The 19,531-nt window shown below is 41.7% G+C and overlaps 1 protein-coding gene across 1 annotated transcript in view; it reads left to right on the top strand.

Moving 5' to 3' along the window:
- Nucleotides 1-19,531, top strand: part of LOC103260803 (exostosin-2) — a 64,006-nt gene that overhangs the window by 8,626 nt on the left and 35,849 nt on the right. Inside the window, exon 4 of the mRNA XM_008058453.2 lies at nt 6,992-7,158. Coding sequence (XP_008056644.2) covers nt 6,992-7,158 — 167 coding nt within the window. The remainder of the gene's footprint in view (nt 1-6,991; nt 7,159-19,531) is intronic.

Genomic DNA, 19,531 nt, shown 5'->3' with positions numbered 1-19,531 from the left:
ACCCGATGGATACAGAGGTTATTTGGCCTGGCCTTGGCCTCTGTCTGGAGGAAGTTGTTGCCCTGTACATTTCCATCTCCCTTTGTAACTGATTGCGGTTTTAAGTTTGGATTGACATTGGGAGCCCCTCAGCTTCAGATTGTGACTTGCATGTCCAGGAGGGATGGCTGGTCGCGGAGGAAGGGTCAACCCAGAAGGTGGGGCTGACCATTCCCAAGATGGCCAACAGGAGTAGCAGCAGCAGCTGCCTTCCTTTGGAGCTGAATTCTGGGACTGTGGAGAGTTAGGGGTGTGGGACCAGCTGTGTCCCGAGCAGCACAGCCACTTCTGAAGTGGGTTACGGTTTGCACAGAGATAATTTGGTAACGCAGTTTGTGGACCTGTGGCTGTGTTTATAATAGTGATTGGCAGGATGGTCTTGGAGACATCTTCAATCAACCTGAATATGGTGCAGGACCTTTGCCAAGTTGGAGAAATCTCTTTGCTCGCATCTCTCTTGGCATCCAACATGGAGAAAACTGTTAATATAGTTTTAAAAAATCCTGAACACAGGAGTTCTTTTTCTCCTTTGAACTGGACTAAAAGCACATACTGTGAAGTTACCAGGTCACCCGACTCAGCTGTTTATTTTTCATAAATTCAGCAATGTGTTTGAAAAATCATATTTTCAGATTACTTTGTGTGCATGGAAGGTGACATTTCTATTTTGTCTGGTACAAAATTTACAGGATGAGACACAAGATATAAGGGCATGCTGTTTCATGTCTAATTTACAGGAATAGGGAAAAACGACCCCGTCTAGGCTAAGCAATAGAATTCAAGCCTGAAGACTTCTAGCTGTGTCATTGCTTCCGTCTATATCCTGGAGGGTCAGCCCAGTGTCCTTTTGTCTAGACCTCTGCAGATTATCAGTTGAGAAGTGAAGTTCACAGGACTTCTAAAGAAGTCCACTTTTGAAGATTATAATGATATGATATTATTATGACCATTTATTGTATGCCTTTGTACCCTAGGAATAGGAACTGTGCTCAGTGCTCTACACATATTATATCTAGTTCATATGTCAAGCCTGCAGGAAAGCTGTTACCCCATTTTACAAAAATAAGAAAAATGCCTGGGTATGGTGGTTTACGCCTGTAATTCCAGCACTTTGGTAGGCCAAGTCAGGAGGATTGCTTTAGCCTTGGAGTTTGAGACCAGTCTGAATGACATAGCAAGACCTCATCTCTACAAAAAGTAAAAAGTAAGCCAGGCGTGGTGGTGTGTGCCTGCAGTTCCAGCTTCTCCGAAGGCTGAGGTGGACGGATCACCAGAGCCCATCAGTCGAGGCTGTGGTGAGCCATGATCGTGCCACTGCTCTAGCCTGGGAGACAGAGTGGTGGGAGCCCTACTCAAGCTGGGTGTGGTGGCTCAAACCTGTAATCTCAGCACTTTGGGAGGCTGAGGCAAGATTGCCTGAGTCCAGGGGTTTGAGACCAGCCTGGGCAACTTGGTAAGACCTCGTCTCGACAATAAAGTTTTTAAAAAATTAGTCAGACATGGTGGTGCGGTGCCCAGAGTTCCAGCTACTTGGAAGGCTGAGGCAGAAGGATCGCCTGAGCCTGGCAGGTGGAGGCTGCAGTGGCTGTGAGCATGCCACTGCACTCCAGTCTGGGCAACAGAGAGAGATTTCAGCTCAAAAAAAGAAAAAAATATAAACCTGAGCACCCGACTCAAAAGATAGGAGAAGAGAGAAGGGGAGGGAAAGGGAGGGAAGGGGAGGGGAGGGTAGAGGAGAATGAAACTGGGTAAGACCCCCAACTCAAAAGAAAAGAAAAGAAAAATGAAGCTGGGATTAGTCAAACAATTTGTCTAAATCACAAAGCTGCAAATGGTAGAGTTAGAAAGAAACACAGGTCTCTGGGGATTCAAAGCTCAGACCCTTTGTGCTAAGTTCCACAGGGTCTATTTATCATAGAAGACCATGTCATTGTAGGAAAGGTATCATGCTTCGTCAGTTCTCTGCTTTGGCATTACGTAAAAGAACTAGATCCTTGTCAGGGACCGATAGAGAGACAGAAAAAGCAAAGCTATCATTTTGAAAATACTAATGAGAAGAAAAAATCCTCTTTTCTCTTCCACAAAAATTATTCTTTCCTACCTGTGTTCCCTTCTTCCTCTACTGCTCCAGGCCTAATTTTTCAAAAAGTAGCCTTTCTAGAATCCTAATACCATCACAGGATCATCCGTTTAGGGGCAGGGTGTAATGATAGTGCTTATTCTTTGATGGCCGCCCTCTCATTTCTGACTACCACAGAAGGGATGCTGTAGAAGCCTGAGAGAATGGTACTTCCCTTTCCTGGAGGCCCATTTAATTTGAGAAAATGAAAACAAAAAGCTGGGAATTCTACTTAGAGTCTTGTCTGTTGGTAGTGATGGTCCCCAGACAACTAGCCTTAGAAATGGAGACTCCTTCTACCAGAGCCGACATTTGACTACCCAGACCTAACTTACAACAGGAAAAAGTAATTATGTTTCTAAAAAAAAGCCATGATTCTTTCTGCATTTCTATCTGCAGCCCCAAATCATCCTCCTTGGCCCTCATCACTCTTTAAAACTTCTCCATCAAAGACTTTACAGGACAAGTTAGTTCCTTGTGGACATTGTCTCAAGTAGTTCTCTGGATATTTGCAGGTGAAGAATCTGGAAAGCTGTCTGGATTGAACATGCTGTGCACACCCCCAAGTCCAGATTCCATCCAGTGAGAGGCATATTTATACATAATCAAAGTAGCTAGCCTGGCTCCTATACACAGTGGGAAAAGAGGAACTGCTGCCTTGTGGAATTAACGTGGCCAAAGTTCCATGTTCTTTTGTTTCGTTGTTGTGTGACTTGTTCTCGGTTGAGAGGATTAATGGCAAGGATCCTGCTTCTCTAAAAGTGGTCGTGGAAGGCATGAGCCAGGGTTATGCCACTGATGTACCAGATCTGAAATGTACCACTTTGCTACCACTTGCTAAGGCTCAAAAAAATGTTCTGGTTCTGTAAGTAGGTGCGGATTTTCCAGGAAAAGCACGGCTGGCATTTCGTGATTGTCTGCCACGTGCCAGGCACTGTGTTGCTAAATGCCTCCACATTCGTCCTCACAGTGAACCATGTCGAGACGGTGGGTGTTGTTCCTTCTTCATAGTTGAAGAAGCAAGTTCAAAGTGACTGACTTGGTCAAGGTCACATGTCTAATAAGTGATGGACCTGGGCTCTTTAGCTGTTTCCAAGGACTCTGTTCTTTCTGTGCTGTTCTACTCCTGCCTCGTGGAATCCTAAGACCTCAGAGGCATTTTGTTTATTCTCTCACCTGATGTCAAGTAGATAGAAATCTGTCCTAAGTTAGTGCATTTCAAGTAAAAGGGCACACTGCGTTGCTGAAGGCATTCATTCCATCTTAAAAGAGTTATACCATCAGGAAGTTTTTACCTGTTTTGAGTCTAAATCAATTTCCCTATAACTTTCACCCGCCCATTGGTCATGCTTCGAATGCTAGAGGCCATAGAGAACAACTCCCTTTTCATCTGATAACCTTTCTGATATTCCTAATATATTAGTCAAGGTTCAGTTAGGAGACAGAAGCCACACAGTAATTTGAACAGGAAAAATTTAATATGATGAATTATGAACTAGTAACAGGATTTGTCTACTAAAGTGTAAAGAGAACCCTGAAGATTATAGGAAATACACTTGGGAGAGCCCCTTCCCCAGCTGGGTCTGAGATTTAGGCCTTGCTGGGAGAAGAGGGCTGCAGCTCAAGGGATGGTAAGTTTGCTGAGATGCCACAGCAGGAAGTCACCCACCCTCTGTGGTACCCATGGAATTCAACCCAAAGTTGCCCAGGGGTGTTAGTGAACTGCTGGGAAACCCACGAGGGCTTTAGGGAGCCCCTCTAGCACCACCATGGGGGCGAGCCTCCACTGAGTGGCTAGTGGAACATCCAAGAGCTTGCTGGGAGGCGCCCGCGGACATGCTGTCAGGTTCACAGGGAAGCCACCCCTAGGGAAAATGCCACTTACACGTGCTAGAGGCAAATACCCCTACCTGCCTGCCTGTGGTCCTTCTTGCCCTGCAGGAGAAAGAAGTAAAAAGGGTCACCCGAATCAGGAAGAAAGTCCTCCATCCCAGTGGCCCTTCAGTGCCCTCTGCTGACAAAGCTTAAGGTCATGCCAGCTGGCATAGGAAAGAGGTTTACAGGGTCCAGTTCGAGTATCACAAACAGGACAGTGAAGACTGAGTTAGAAACTAAACGGCAAAATAGCGCTAACTACATTTTGGTTTCTCTAAGCAGTCTACAGAAGTCTGAATTCAGCACCTGCACTGTCCTCATTACTTCTTCTAACTGTTTTCCAGTCTTGCTAGTACTTTGCTTATATTGTGGTACCCAAATCGGAACACATGGTCTAGCCTGGCAGTTTGATATTAAGTCATTATTTCTCTTTCCTGCTCTTTTATTCTCTTACAATGTACGGTAGGATTTAATTTTTAAATTTTTTAGAGGTGGATCTTGCTCTGTTGCGCAGGCTGGAATACATTAGCGTGATCATAGCTCACTGCAGCCTTGAACACCTGGACTTAAGCAATCCTCCCAACATAGCCTTCTGAGTAGCTGGGATTACCTGTGCACGCCACCACGCCCAGCTGGTTTTTTAAAAAAATCTTTTTGTAGAGATGGAATTTTACTCTGTTGCCCAGGCTGGTCTCAAACTCCTGGCCTCAAGCCGTCCTCCTGCCTTGGCCTCCCAAAGCACTGGAATTACAGATGTGAGCCACCATACTTGGCCCCCTGCTTTAACTTTTAATATAGTAAGTAGTGGGTATGCGTATGTATTCCACATAAACAAAACTTCTTTGAGACTCTTATTAATTTTCAAAGAGTATAAAGGGACTCTGAGCCCAAAAAGTTTGAAGAGGACTACTGGTCTAGTAGGTAGGGCTATAGCCTCCTTCGTTTAGATATTATAATTTATTCATGTTTTATAGGGATTTGGGAACAGGAGATATATAGTAGACTTAATTTCTCTGAAATAGGGAGTGGAAAGCAAGCAAGAATAAGGATGATTGCTAGGGAAAGTTACTGAACCTTCCTAGATTTGTTTCAGATCTAGAGAAATGTGGGAGTCTCAAGTGGATATGGTGCAGGTCCTGTTTGAGCTTGGATGCTAAACAGACTTAGGTTCAAATACGAGCCTTACCACTTATTACCTGTGTATCACTGGGAAAATTACTTAGTCTCTCTGAGCCATGTAAATACTCTTCTTAAATAATTTCTACCCTGCAAGGTTGTCAAAAAAGAGGATTGAATGGCAATGCATCTATAAAGCATCTGACATAAAGTAGTTGCTTAATAAAGTTCCCCTTCTCTCTCTCTCTCTCTCTCTCTCTCTCTCTCTCTCTCTCTCTCTCTCTGCTTATTCTTATCCTGAGAATAAGGGACTTACTTGAGATCCAATAGAAAATAAAGAACTCAGGCCTTAAATCCCTAAGGAAGGAAAGAAAGAAAGAAAAATCCCTAAATCATATGCCCATGCATTTATTCCAAAGACATTTATTGATTATGTACCAGGAATGAAACTGTCATTAACTGTGTTGTTGACGAAAGGCAGTGGCCAATAGGATCATTTCTTTGTTCTCCAGTTCAGCTCTTTCCCACACATGCTATTTTCTGGCATTGACTACTCTTAGGCTCTATGCCACGTGCTTATTCTGGATGGTATCTTCCTTAACTGCAGGGTCTCTCACTTGAACAGTCTCCTTCTGTGGCTAGGGAGTGCCCTAACCATGTGTTACAGGGCTGTATTATACAATATGCAGAAGGAAGACATTGTATCTGCAGTCAGTTAAGGCAGCCTTTTTCTCTCCTGACTTTTCCTCTGTCTTACTTCTCCTTCAGCATGGTGACTTTGGAGTGGCCATGGACATGACCCACAAAAATGAGATTTCTCCACAGTTACATGACAGGGATTTTTTTTTTTTTTGACAGAAGTATGTTACCTAGCTTGCCTGTTATCATTGGACAACTGTTGTGAGAGGACAGACTGCCCTCTGAAGTCTATGGACATGGGTACCGTGCCAAAAAAGAATTAATTTCATGCCGTGCTAAATGCAATTTTGTAAAATAAAGAACCTGTGACTGAATTGCTCCAATCATTTCGGAAAGTAGAATGGGAAAAAATACAAGGCAGTCATGGATTGGTGTTTCTTCAGTATACTAGAAAATCCCACATAATTGGACCTAGAAATTTGATATTTACTCTGTAAATTGGTCATGATGAGAAACCAAACCTAGGGAGTCAGGGGGCAGGGATAAAGTGCTGAGTTAAGAAAGCAACACTTAGTCTGTGAAACATATTTTGGTGGGGGTGGACCCAGTAGCACTGATGGCTGTTCATGATTGTTCTTGAGGCAGGTATGTGAGGCATGCGTCTCAGCACAGGCACTGAATCTCCCAGCAGAGCTGCAGATTTTGGGCTGGGATGCACCTACATGAAAGTGTTTTGCAGAGTGTTTACTTTGCAGAGGTGGGGAGAGTTCTGATATTAAAGCCATGGTCCTGACAATGAGGAAGTCTTGACTCTATTTGTCATTGTGGCCTTGGCTAGGTCATTTTGCTTCTCTGACTCCCAATTGTGAGTTGAAGCCAATGCGCTCATTCTAATTAGGACAGCATTGAGAATGAGTAGTGTTTTAGGATTTAGAGTAAGTGTGAGTATTGTGTGTGTGTGTGTGTGTGTGTGTGTGTGTGTGTGGTGTGTGTGTGTGTGGTATGTGTATACATTTTTATTATAATGTTCTATCATAAGGGGAGTAAGAGTCTCTCCCCTTGCAGGATTGCACCTTTGGATTTGGCAAGAGCCATGGATATACGTTGACTCTTCAATCTCACTTGTGAGATGATGCTTTTACCACTTTATCTCCTCCCCAAAGTGAAGGGAGTAGTGAATACCATGTTTTTTTCTTTTCCCAGATTCTCTCTGGCCCAAAATCCGGGTTCCACTGAAAGTTGTGAGGACAGCTGAAAACAAGTTGAGTAACCGTTTCTTCCCTTACGACGAAATTGAGACTGAGGCTGTTCTGGCCATCGATGATGACATCATCATGCTGACGTCTGATGAGCTGCAATTTGGCTATGAGGTAAGGCGGCTTCCAGCAGAGCACGCGTAGTGTTGACTGCCTGTTACGGCTTGTCGTTCCTGAAAAAGATATCGTTCATTCTCTAAAGTCGCAGTTTCTGAAGTCTCCCAGTCAAGTCTGAAAGCTGTACTTAGGGGTGTGGGTCATGAAGCTTTCTTAAAACCTTGGGGAAGCCCCATTCCAGAGTGACGACTGTGCCTCCCACTCGTTTTGGGAACTCCCGAGGAGAGTTCTAGAAGCCACTTTCAAAAGAGCGCTTAATTGACGTCTCCTTGAATAGCACTTCCCAGACTCAGGCCCTTGGGCACCACCATAATTAACCCTCAGTAAGTAAAGAGGCTGGCGACCCTGACAGACAAAGCAGGCTTTCCTTCTGAGTTTTAAGGAGAGGGGCTGGCTGCCTGTCTTCAAGGAGAAACATTCCCTATCACTGTTCATTCAGTGCGGCTGATGGATATGGCTGGGTTCAGGGGTTAAGTATGAAAGCCAATTAAGGTCTCCCCAGGGGAAAGTGCCAGAGTCTAGACCTGGTGAAAAGCCATAGGAATTGATGCGTCTTGTCAGGGCGTACGTGAGACACACGGTAACGACAAGCGGGGGGGCCCGTGGCCGTGGGGTCAAGGTGGCATCAGGCCATGCGCGGAGTGGGTAAAGGGCAGGACTCTCCCCGGATGCTCACCCTGCCTTTGGGAGAGAGGTGAGCATTCTCTTTGCTTAACTCAGGATCTGTTGAATTTGGGATTCTTAAGAAATCATGACATTTATTAAATGAAGTCATATTTGGTGTATATATTTACTATGGAAATTTATTTTCAAACTCTTAAATTGAAGGTGGATTTTAAGGAGAAAGAATAGGTATCCCCCCCACTATTACCACCACCAAAAAATGAAAAGCTCACGTTTCCCCAGGTTTAAAAAAATACAGCTTAATTTGAGTGTAATAGAAATTGTGATGAAATAGATTGATATGTGGTGCTCTGGTTGATAAAATTATTGGTCAGTGAACGGCCTGAGAGTAGCTAATAAAGCCTACATCTGTCTCTTTGAATTTATTTTTATTTGTAGGAGATGACTTTTACATCATAGCATCTAGGTGCTGGATGATATTTCGTATACTGTCTTTTCCTTTTTTTAAAAAAAAAGCAAATTGCCTGCTGGTTTTTCTAGCCAAGTCATGGAAAATGACTAATTTTGTCTGCCAGTATTTTCTCCCTTCATTGCATATAATGGCTTCAAACTCTACCCGTGTGTTTATTTTTGTGGCAAAAATGAGATGGAGCAGGAGAGTGTTCAGAATGACAGGGCCAGGACTGTCAAGCGCTGTCTCTTCTGTATTCTCAGTTGGTCTAAGGAAGTCTCATGAAAAAAAGGTGGACTCAATGTGTTCCTGGGATTTCTTTCAACCTGGAGTTTGTTTCAAGCAACAAAGAATATGTTAATGAGAGGAGTTTTGCAAAACTTCCAGGGACTGAGTCTGAATCATTTTTTATAGATTTAATAATATACTTTATTTAACCCTAATATATTCAAAATGTTAACATTTTATTTTTTTACTTTTAAAGATGTGGGGTACAGTTCAGAGTTAGGTATACAAATGTTCATTATGCAGGGACCCTTCTTGATGAAGTGTGCTCCCCCTCCCCCCACAGATTCCCACTACTGTCAATCCCATACCACACCCGCAGCAGTTTCCTGCTACTGCCAATCTTTTTCTTATAGTATTACAAAAACTGTTCAAGGTCTGCTTATGAGTGAGAACATATGATTCTCAGGTCTTTGTTTCTGTGAAAGATCACTCAGCATTATAGACTCTAAGTCCATCCAGGTTGCTGTGAAGTTTATGACTTCGTTCTTATTTATGGCTGTGTAGTATTCCATCATGTATATGTACCACATTTTTTTATCCAGCCCTCTTTTGATGGGCAGCATGGTTGGTTCCATGTTCTTGCTATTGTGAACAGTGCTGCGATAAACATACGTGTGCAGGTATCTTTTTCATGGAGTGATTTGAGTTCCTTTGGATATATTCCCAGTAGGGGGGTTGCGGGGACATATGGAAGGTTGTTTTTTAGATCTTTTGGGAATTGCCACACTGTTTTCCGCAGAGGCTGTACTAGTTAACACTCTCACCAACAGTGTAGAAGTGTTCCCTTTTTACCGCATCCTCTCCAGCATCTGTTGTTTTTTGAGTTATTGATGGTGGCCATCCTGACTGGAGTTAGGTGGTATCTCAGTGTAGCTTTAATTTGCATTTCTTTGATGACTAGTGAGTCTGAGCGTTTTTTCATGTGTCTGTTGGCTGCTCATCTGTCTTTTGAGAAGTGTCTATTCATATAGTGTCTTGTTCCTACTTTGTAATGGGGCTATTTGTTTTTTTCCTTTTGGCACATTTAAGTTCCTTGTAGATCCTAAAATTAGGCCTTTGTCAGACATATAGTTGAGCCTGAATCTTTATCTCTTTCCTCTGATTGCTTGTGTTGGTTCCATAGTCTCCTTAAAGAAGTGATTGTCTATTAGAGGAGTGAGCACAGTAAGCTGTCTCATCTCCATTAGTGAGAATCCCCGGGTGTTGTGGAAAGAACAACTTGCATTAGCACCTTCTGAATATGTTTACATACACATAAGTGTCTACATACGTCACTTGTGAGCTTTCCCCAAACCTACCAAGCGGGTATGCTTTTCTCATTCCACACTAAGACTAAGCAAGGTTAGATAACTTGCCTAAAGTCATACAGCCAATAAGTGGAAGAGTTGGGATTCAAATCCAAGTTTTTCTGATAATGTTTGGTCTTCCCTGAAGATTTTATCATGAGTGACATTTTCCAGAGACTGCTGGTCCTCAAAAGTAGTACTTACGGCCATCAGCATATCGTTTGTCCAGCACTAAATTATTTTGATGTTAAAGCAAACATACACATTCTTCAGGTACTCCTACCGTTAGTGCTTTAGGGACTCTGGGCCCAAATTTCTACTCTGCTTCTGACCAGTTTATGATGATGGACAAGTTATTTCATGTCTCTGGGTCTAGTTGGTTCTTATCTGAAATGGCAACAGCACTATCTAGTTCACGAGGCTGTGAAGTATGTCAGATGAAATTCCATAATCCCTACCAATGGCAAGTGCACAGAAAGTATGTGCTCTGTGTGACGGACAGAAGGTAGATCACGCACTTTATAGATGCCATGTTAGCTGCTGCTACCACTGTTATCATGACCACCACTACTGCTCTTTTCATTATTCCATTCATGATTCTACTGTGATTCCTGAGAGAGTTGTTCATTGTTTTTATTATTCAGAAGGGACATTGCCCTCCTCCCGAGGACACTCAATTTAAGTTTGATTCAGAAGACAAAAGGTGATGGTGCTCTTAGCCCCGGCTTTTGTGCCAAAGCCTGGGATTAATTTATTTTTTTCTTTTTAGTAGTTTTTTTTGGGGGGGATCAATTTTTAATACAGGAATTGGAAGCGGGCTTGAGTCTGCATACGAATAAATCAGTTAACAATTTGCACACTAGGAGAGTTGAATTGGAACCCAGAACTGCTTTTGTGTGGCCCTTGTCACAGATTCTTGGGATTATATCTATTTTGTTAATTCCTACTCATCTTTCAACACTCAGCTCAGCTGTTGCTCTGGCAAAGAAGCTTTCAGAGAGTCCCCAGTCCGGGTTGGCTTCAAAGCACTCTCTACCTCTCTGTGAGCAAGTAATTGTGAGCTATGTTGTTTAGTGTCTGCTTTTTCTTCTGGAATGTAAGCACCACTGTTTTATTCATTGCTATATCCTCTGTGTCCAACCTGTTCATTTCAATAATATTTGAGAAATGAGTGACTCTCCATCACCAACTTGTATACGGAAGATGTGGAACAGATCCTTGTGGCCTGCGTGCCCTTCCACTTTACAGTGATCCATAATCCAGATGTGGCCATTTGGAAAACAGGTCAGAGTTTACAGTGTTAATCTACCTTGTGACCAGCCAATAATCCCATGAGGATTTACCCTAGAGAAATAAGAGACGTATCTACACAAATACCTGTGCACTAATATTCATAGCAGCTTTTATTTGTAATAGCCAAAAACTGGAGGCGGGAAAGCCTGTCAAGAGTTGAATGGATAAACAAATTGTGGTACATCCAGATGGTAGGATATGATTGGACAACAAAGAAGAATACACAGTCAGGCTCGGCGGCTCAGCCTGTCATCCCGTGCCTTGGGAGGCTGAGGTGAGCGGATGGCCTGAGCCCGCGGGTTCGAGACCCGCCTGGGCAACTTGGCAAGACCTCATCTCTACAATAAATCAAGCAATCAGCCGGGCGTGGTAGGGCGTGCCTGCAATTCCGGCTACTCGGAAGGCTGATGCGAAGGATCGCCGGACCCAGCAGGTCGAGGCTGTGGTGGCACTCCAGTCTGGGCGACCGAGTGAGACTCCGACTCAAAAAAAAAAAAAGAATACGTGTGGCAACATGGACAAAGTAATTATGCTGAATTAACAAAGCAAGATGAAAAGAGAACATTCTTTAGGATACCATATATATAATATTCTTAAAATCGCAAACATCTCCTAGTGATAGAAAGAGCAGTGGCTGCCTGGAAAAGGAGTGAGGAGGCCAGGCTGTGAACAGCAACAGGGAAGACTAGCACAAGGACACGAAAGAACTTTTGGGGGAAGTGGATGTGTTCATTATCTTAACTGGGGTAGTAGTTTGGCTGGTGTATGTAGGTGTCAAAACATATCAAATTACATGCTCAAGTAAGCTCAGTTTACAGTATCTCAAATATTTTTCCAAAAATCTATAGAACTGTCATGTTTATATTCTGGCAGTAATGTAAAAAATGAAATACTTAAAAATTTTAACCAGATTTGTGCCAGATATGTTCAGAGAAACCTACAAAATGTTGCTGAAACTGAAGAACAGTTTTGTAAATGGAAAGATATACCATGCTCACTATTATTGCAATGTAACTTCTCTCCAAATTGTTCTGTAGAGTCAAAGCAATTTTAATCAAAATCACCAAAGGCTTTTTAAAGTGGCAGGCTAGTTATAAAATGGAAATGGATATACACCGGACTGGAAAAAGCCAAAGCAATCTGAAGAACAAAGTTGCAGGATTTACAAGGGAGAACCCCCCCCCAAAAAAAACCCAGAATTTATTTATAAAAAATTGTGTATTTTTACATGTTTAAACTTCAGTCACCATCAAAGTACTGCCCATTTGATGCAATTCACCCATTGAGACACTTTTCCCACTACTCAGAACAGTTTTTGAATTCATCAGTTTTGATGCCTTCTAGTGCTTCTGCCATTTTCTGTTTCAGCTTTTCCATATCTGCAAAATGTTTCCCTTTGAGAACTTTTTTCATCTGGGGAAACCAAAAAAAGTTGCCTGGGGCAAGATAGGATGAATGGGGCATCGGGGTCATGCTGTTTTTGCTCAAAAACTGCTGAACACTCAGTGTGATGTGGCAGGTGCACTCATAAATCGCCCATCATGAAATGAGCAAGTGCACTGAAAGTATCTCCAAGAAAATTTGCTGCAGCCTCTCATAACAACACTAGCTGGTACACCGATGCTGATGGGTTCCTAGAACACTTACCTAGTGAGGGAAACCTGTATGAAAAGGGGCCCACGCTTCAAAAAATAATTCAGTTTTTTGGGGGGGGTTCTCCCTTGTATACTGCCTTATTTTAAGATTTACTATAAAGCTATAATAATTAAGACACTGTGGTGCTGGTGTAAATTTGTACATATACGTCAATGAAACAGAATAAAGAGTTCAGAAATAGACCACATATGTATGGCCAGTTAATTTTCAGCAAAGGAGCCCAGTCTGTTTGGTGTAGACAAGGCAGTCTTTTCACTGATTGGTGCTGGAACAATTTGATAGCAGAATGTTATTAGAAAAAAAATTGTGATCCTTAGTTTATACTATATACAAAAACTCAGAGTGGATTTTAGCCTAAAGTGCAAAAGCTAGAATTATAAAACTTCTTGAAGAAAACACTGGAGAAAAATCTTAGAGTACTTGGGTAGGCAGTAATTCTTAAATAGGAGACAAATTTTATGACTTAGAAAAAAAGATAGGTTAGACTTCACCAAAATTAACATCACTTCAAAAAAAAAAAAAAAAGACAGTTTTAAGAAAATAAAATGGCAAGTCACAGACTGGGAAAAATATTTTCAAGACATGTATTGATAAAGGACTCATATCCAAAATTCATAAAGAACTCTCACAAATCAATAGTAAGAAAATGACCTGATTATAAAAAGTGGGCAAAAGATTTGAACACTTGCTTTACCAAAGAAGATATACAGCAACAAAAGCAAAAATGGACAAATAGAATCACATCGAGTGATAAACTTTCTGCACAGCAAAGAAAACAATAGAATGAAGAAGACCGTCCACAAATTGGAAGAAAATATTTGAAAATTGTACATCAGATAAGGGGCTCATATCCAAAGCATATAAGGATATCAGACTACTTATAACAAGAAAACAAATACTCTACTAAGAAATGAGCAAAGGACCCAAACAGGTATTTCTCAAAAGAAGACACACAAAAGGCCAACAGGTATATGAAGGGATGCCCAACAACACGTTTGCATTTTCATCAGGGAAATGCAAGTTAAAATCACAGTGGGATATTACCTTATACCGATTACAACAGCTCTTACTAAGAAGATGAAAGATGTATTGGTGGGGGCGTGGAGAAATGTATGAATTTGCATTCAACAGTATACCTCTGTATACTCTTGGTGGGAATTTAAATAGTACAGCCATTTTGGAAAACAGTATGGAGGTTGCTCAAAAAACTACAAATAAATCTGTATGATCCAAATCAAATATTATGGGCACAATATCCAAACGAATGGAAATCATATGTTGAAGAGATATCCGCACCCTCACGTTTACTGCACATTATTCACAATAACCAAGGTACAGAATCAACCTGAGTGTTCATAAACAGATGAAGGGATAATGAAAACGTTCATATAGGCTGGACTCAGTGGCTCAGCCTGTAATCCCAACACTGGGAGGCTGAGACCAGTGAATTGCCTGAGCCTGCGGGTTCAAGACCAGCCCAGGCAACTTGGTGAGACTTCGTCGCTACAATAAATTAAAAAAAAAAAAAAAATTAACCGGGCATGGTAGCACGTGCCTGTAGTTCCAGCTACTTGGAAGTCTGAGGCAGAAGGATCGCCGGAGCCCAGCAGGTCGAAGCCTTAAGTATGCCACTACACTCCAACCTGGGCAACAGAGTGAGACTCCGACTCAAAAAAAAAAAAAAAAAAGGAAAATATACATATATACACAATGGAATACTCGGCAGCCTTAAAAAGAAATGAATTTTGTCAGCTTGTACCAACATGGATAAATCTATATCAAATTATGCTAAGTGAAATAAAACAGACACAGAAAGATCAGTATCAACATGACTTCACCAACACATGGAATCTAAAAGTTCAAATTCATAGTATAGCAGAATGGTGGCTACCAGAGCCTGGGGAGGAGGGCAGGGAAAGGGGAGCAGTTGTCCCACAGGTGCAGTTTCATTTGGCCAGGAGGAATAGTTCTGGTGATCTCTTGCACAGTAAGGTGACCGCAGCTAAGAGGAATGTTGCTAAAAGAGTGGATTTTAACTCACCACAAAGAAATAATGAGTATGTGAAGTGATCAATATGTTAATTAGCCTGATTTACTCTTCCATTTTTCATATGACTGTGCTTCCAAAAGAAATAAAAATGTATGCCTGCACAACGACCTCGAAACTAGAAACTCCAGCTAGTAAATGGAGAAACAACATGTGGAGTTATCTATGCAATGAAGTATTATCCAGCAATGAAAAGAAATGTATACATGTATCAGAGCATTCCATTGGGCCCCCATAACGATATACAAATATTATTTGTCATTAAGAATAAAATTTAAGAAAACCTGAAAGAAACTAGGATTAGACAGGAAGGGAAGGGTGTGAGTAAAAATGATTGCATGAGACATTTTTAAAAAGAAATCACAGAGATGCAAAATAACATGAAAAAATTCTCAACATCGCAGTCATTAGAGCAGTTCTAAAATAAAAGCTTACATTGCCACTATATGTCCACTAGAATGACTAAATACAATTAAAAAGACTGACAGTACTGAGTATCAGTAAGGCTGTGGAACAGATTGAACCCATTCACTACTGGTGAAAGTGCAAACTGGTACAACCAATTTTAAAAACTGTTTGACAGATTTTTTTTTTTTTTTTTGAGTTGGAGTCTCACTCAGTCGCCCAGACTGGAGTGCAGTGGCCACTCCCAGCCACCACAGCCTCAACCTGCTGGGCTCCGGCGATTCTTCCGCCTCAGCCTTCCAAGTAGCTGGAACTACAGGTGCACGCTACCATGCCCAGCTAATTTTTTGATTTATTGTAGAGATGAGGTCTCGCCAAGTTGCCCGGCGGGTCACGAACCTGCGGGCTCAGGAATCCATTCACCTCAGCCTCCCAAGGCACGGGATTACAGGCTGAGCCACCGAGCCCGGCTGGCAGATTCTTTTAAAGGTAAACATCCATTTTTCATATGCCCCAGTTTCCAAAAGAAACGGAAACTTGTCTACACAGACATCTCTAAACTAGAAACACCAGCTGATAAATGGATAAACAACATGTGAAGCATCTATGCAATGGAGGATTATCCAGCAATAAGAAGAAATAAACGGACACACGCAACAATATGGATAAATCTCAAAAGTATTAGGCTAAGTGAACAAAATCAGATGCAAAAGACTATTTGCTGTATAATTCCATGTGCATGAAATTATACAGCAGAAAAATTCTATTGCCAGGTCTGGGGTTGAGACTGATAGCAAAAGAACAAGAAGGAGACTTTCGGGTATTCGAAATATTCTATATTATGAGTGTAGTGGTGGTTATATCACTGTATACACTTGTCAACACTGTTGAGTTGCACTTTTATGTGGGGGGACCCAAAACAACAGAATTTATTTATTAAAAAGTGTGTGTTTATTTTTACATGTTTAACCTTCGGTCACCTTCACAGTACTCTCTGTTTGATGCAATACATCTCAGAACAGTGTTTGAATGCATCAATTTTGATGCCTTTTAGCACTTCTGCCATTTTTTGTTTTTCCTCTTCCACATCAGCAAACTGTTTCCTTTTGAGTACTTTTATCGTCAGGAAAACAAATAATGCCACTTTGGGCAGGATCGGATAAATAGGGAAGGTGGGGGGGGCAGCCTCTGCAAAGAGATTTAGAGGGTCCCTGGGAGGTGTGGTGGCATTGGCAATTATTCTGGAGAAATAAAGAGAAAGAAAGAGAGAGACGGGGGAGAAAGAAAGAGACTGGACTCTGTCTAGTGCAGAAGCCATTTAATGGGACGAACCGCAAGCCTTTTATCCTAAAGTTTCACAGGTTAAATCACAAGACTTTCATGTGAACACAAAGCCAGGTGGGTGAGGGGTATCCCCCACCCACCATGTGTTTCCTCAGGCATGAGGAAGAACAATCCCAATTAAATTACAAAACTTTTACATAAACATAAAGCCAGGTGAATGAGGGATGTCCCTCACCCACCAGGTGTTTCCTCAAGCCTGAGGAAGGAGGATCTTAAAATTATCTCACTGTTCCTCATGCTTGGTTAATATTCCTCAAAAGCAATACAACAATTCTAATATCATAATATTCTAATAATCAATAACTTTTAAAACTTATGCATACACAACACCTAATGACCAACTTAAATCCCAGTTCCTTTCTATTTTACACTAATTCTACCTACACTATAGAAACTCTTAATTATAGCCCAAACCAGTTCCTAAGGAATGTGGCCCAGCCCAGAGTTTGTGCTGGGCCATTTCTAGTAACCCGAGATAATTAGCTATATTATTAAGATTGAAACAGCACTTTATATGTATATACTAATTCTACAAATATACTTTTAAATCTTATAAAGAAGCTTGTACTATATTAAAGGCTCCCAAATGTGACCGGAGTTTGAATTATGTTAAGTTTAAAGCTGAAACCGCCATCTGTGAGAAACGGGAACAATGGACTCCTAAAGTAAGCCATGCCAGTCGTACTCTCAGAGCTTCATGCTTAGATCATCAAAGTCCCTGCTGGTGGGACGTTGCCAAGCAGCAAAGAAGGGAAGAGGGAATGGGTCGTAAGCTCCTGAACTCATCCTAGTAGTCACAGGGTCCACAGCCCGCCTGGATCTCTACCGCTCAGGCGGTCCTCGGCCGGCTCCCAACAGGGTGGGCCTGGGAGCCATGCCATTTTTGGTCAAAGCTGCTGAACACTCGTGGCAGTGTGGGCACGTGCGTTGTCGTGATGGAAGAACCAGTCATCTGTTTGCCACAGGTTGGGATGTTCTTCGGCAAATTGTGACACAGCTTTCTCCAAACTTCCATATAAGAAAGTTTAGTTGTTCGTTTGATCTGGAGAAACAAATTCAGAGTGTACAACAAGGGGCTCACCCTCGAAAAGATAGTTCGGTTTTTTCTTTTTTTGCCCCCCCCCCGTAAAGTTGATAGTTTTTATTGTCATTAAACTGCATCCCAAAGCTGAAAGAAAATGATGGTATGCAGCTAAGTTAATACTTAGAGGAATATTATGCTATTGCTTGTTTAGCTTAGGAAAGAAGAAAGGTCTAAAAGCAATAATCAGAAGTTTATTCCAACTTAAACAGGTAAAAAAGAAGAGTCAATTAAACTCCATACAGGCAGAAGGAAGGAAGTAATAAAAGTTTAAGTGCTAAACTCAGTGAAGTAGAAAACAGAGCAATGGAGAAAACCAACAGATCCAAAAATTAGCTCTTTGAAAAAATTGACAAAATTGATAAGCCCTAACCTAGATCACTCGAAAGGGGAGAGAGAGAGAGAGAACACCAATGATTAGCATCAGGAATGAAAAGGAATTTAGAAAGAGTTGTCACTATAGGTCTTATAGGCATTAAAAGAATATTATGGAAATTTACATGAAGTGGAAGAATTCTTTGAAAATTACAATTTATACAGACTATATGGATAACCAAGAGATTGAAGTTATCAAAAGTTTTTCATAAAAAAGAACTCCAAGGCCAGATGATGTTGCTAATAATTTCTTGAGGAAAATGTGATAGTTTTAGTTGGAAAGACACTTAGAGATAGTTTGCTCACTTTGACTTATGGCTGAAGCCCATCTGTAAGCTCTATGAAGCTCATAAGTGATTTGTTGAATATCACCCAGTAAGTGGCACTAACAGGGTAAAAACTCATTTTAATACTCTTTTCGCCATCCCATGCTGCCTGTAAAGACCTCATTATTCAAGTGTTCTGATTTTGACCTCTGTACCGTTCAAACACATTTGTTTAAATTTCTCTTTGGTGAAGACAGAAACACCTGAATATTTTCTTTCAAATTATTATCGTCATAAATAAGAGTCCATATGAATCAGGAAAGTGGAATTCATGTTACTTGTTTCAATAGAGTGAATGTGACATAAGGAATTCCCTAATATACAGAGATCAGAGTGCTGAAAGAGCAACAAAGGAAGGCTGAAGGTTTGGCTCCTCAAAACATGGAGAGCAAGGGAGAGGTTGGGTTGTTAGAACCTCGAAGCTTGAGAGAAGGCCCTCAGCTTGAGACAGGGCCCTGGAGCGCCATGCTGTTCCTGCCAATACTCCTGAGGGGCAAGATGAGACTGCTTCCCGCAGTGCTAGAACCACCTGCTGCTGCATTGAAATGCACATGGGCAGGAGAAACCAACAAAACAGCAAGCTGTTCCCTTCTCCATCCCTGGGCTGCCAGTCTTTCTCGAGTGTCCTCTCTTGTCAGAGCCTAACAGGAAGCACCTATCAAAGGTGCTTATCAAAGTCTCAGGCCCAGCAGCACAAAGCAGAACTTAGAAGGGGAGACTTGGGGCTGCAAGGTAAGAGCTTAGTAACTCGCACAGTCTGTCTTGTGGTTACTCGGCACTGCACACGCCCTCTACGCATAATTGGATTTCCCAATTGGACTTGCGCAGTAACAGTGTTAGGCTTCCATTAGAAGATGCAGCTTTCCTTTCTGCATGGGAAGACTCATGTCTCTCTCCAGAAAGGGGAGACATGGAGTCCCAGTGGTCAGAATGCTAATCTCTGGGTGAATATTAATTCCTTTTTTAAAAAATTTAATCTACTTGAATATTTCTTTAACTTAAAAAAATCTACTTGAATATTTCTTTAACTTAAAAAATAAATTATAGACTTCTGATCCTCAGTAAGATCAGGTAAGCACATTCACCCTGTTGCTGCTAATTACAACTAAAATCCATGGATAAGCTGGGCTCGGTGGCTCAGCCTGTAATCCTGCGCCTTTGGGAGGCTGAGGTGAGTGGATTGCCTGAGCCCGC

The sequence above is a fragment of the Carlito syrichta genome, unplaced genomic scaffold (genome assembly GCF_000164805.1).
Source record: "Carlito syrichta isolate Samal-C Ts95f unplaced genomic scaffold, Tarsius_syrichta-2.0.1 Scaffold303344, whole genome shotgun sequence".
Taxonomy (NCBI): Eukaryota; Metazoa; Chordata; class Mammalia; order Primates; family Tarsiidae; genus Carlito; species Carlito syrichta.
The sequence above is the reverse complement of the archived record's forward strand: the minus strand, read 5'-3'. Positions and strand labels throughout refer to the sequence as shown.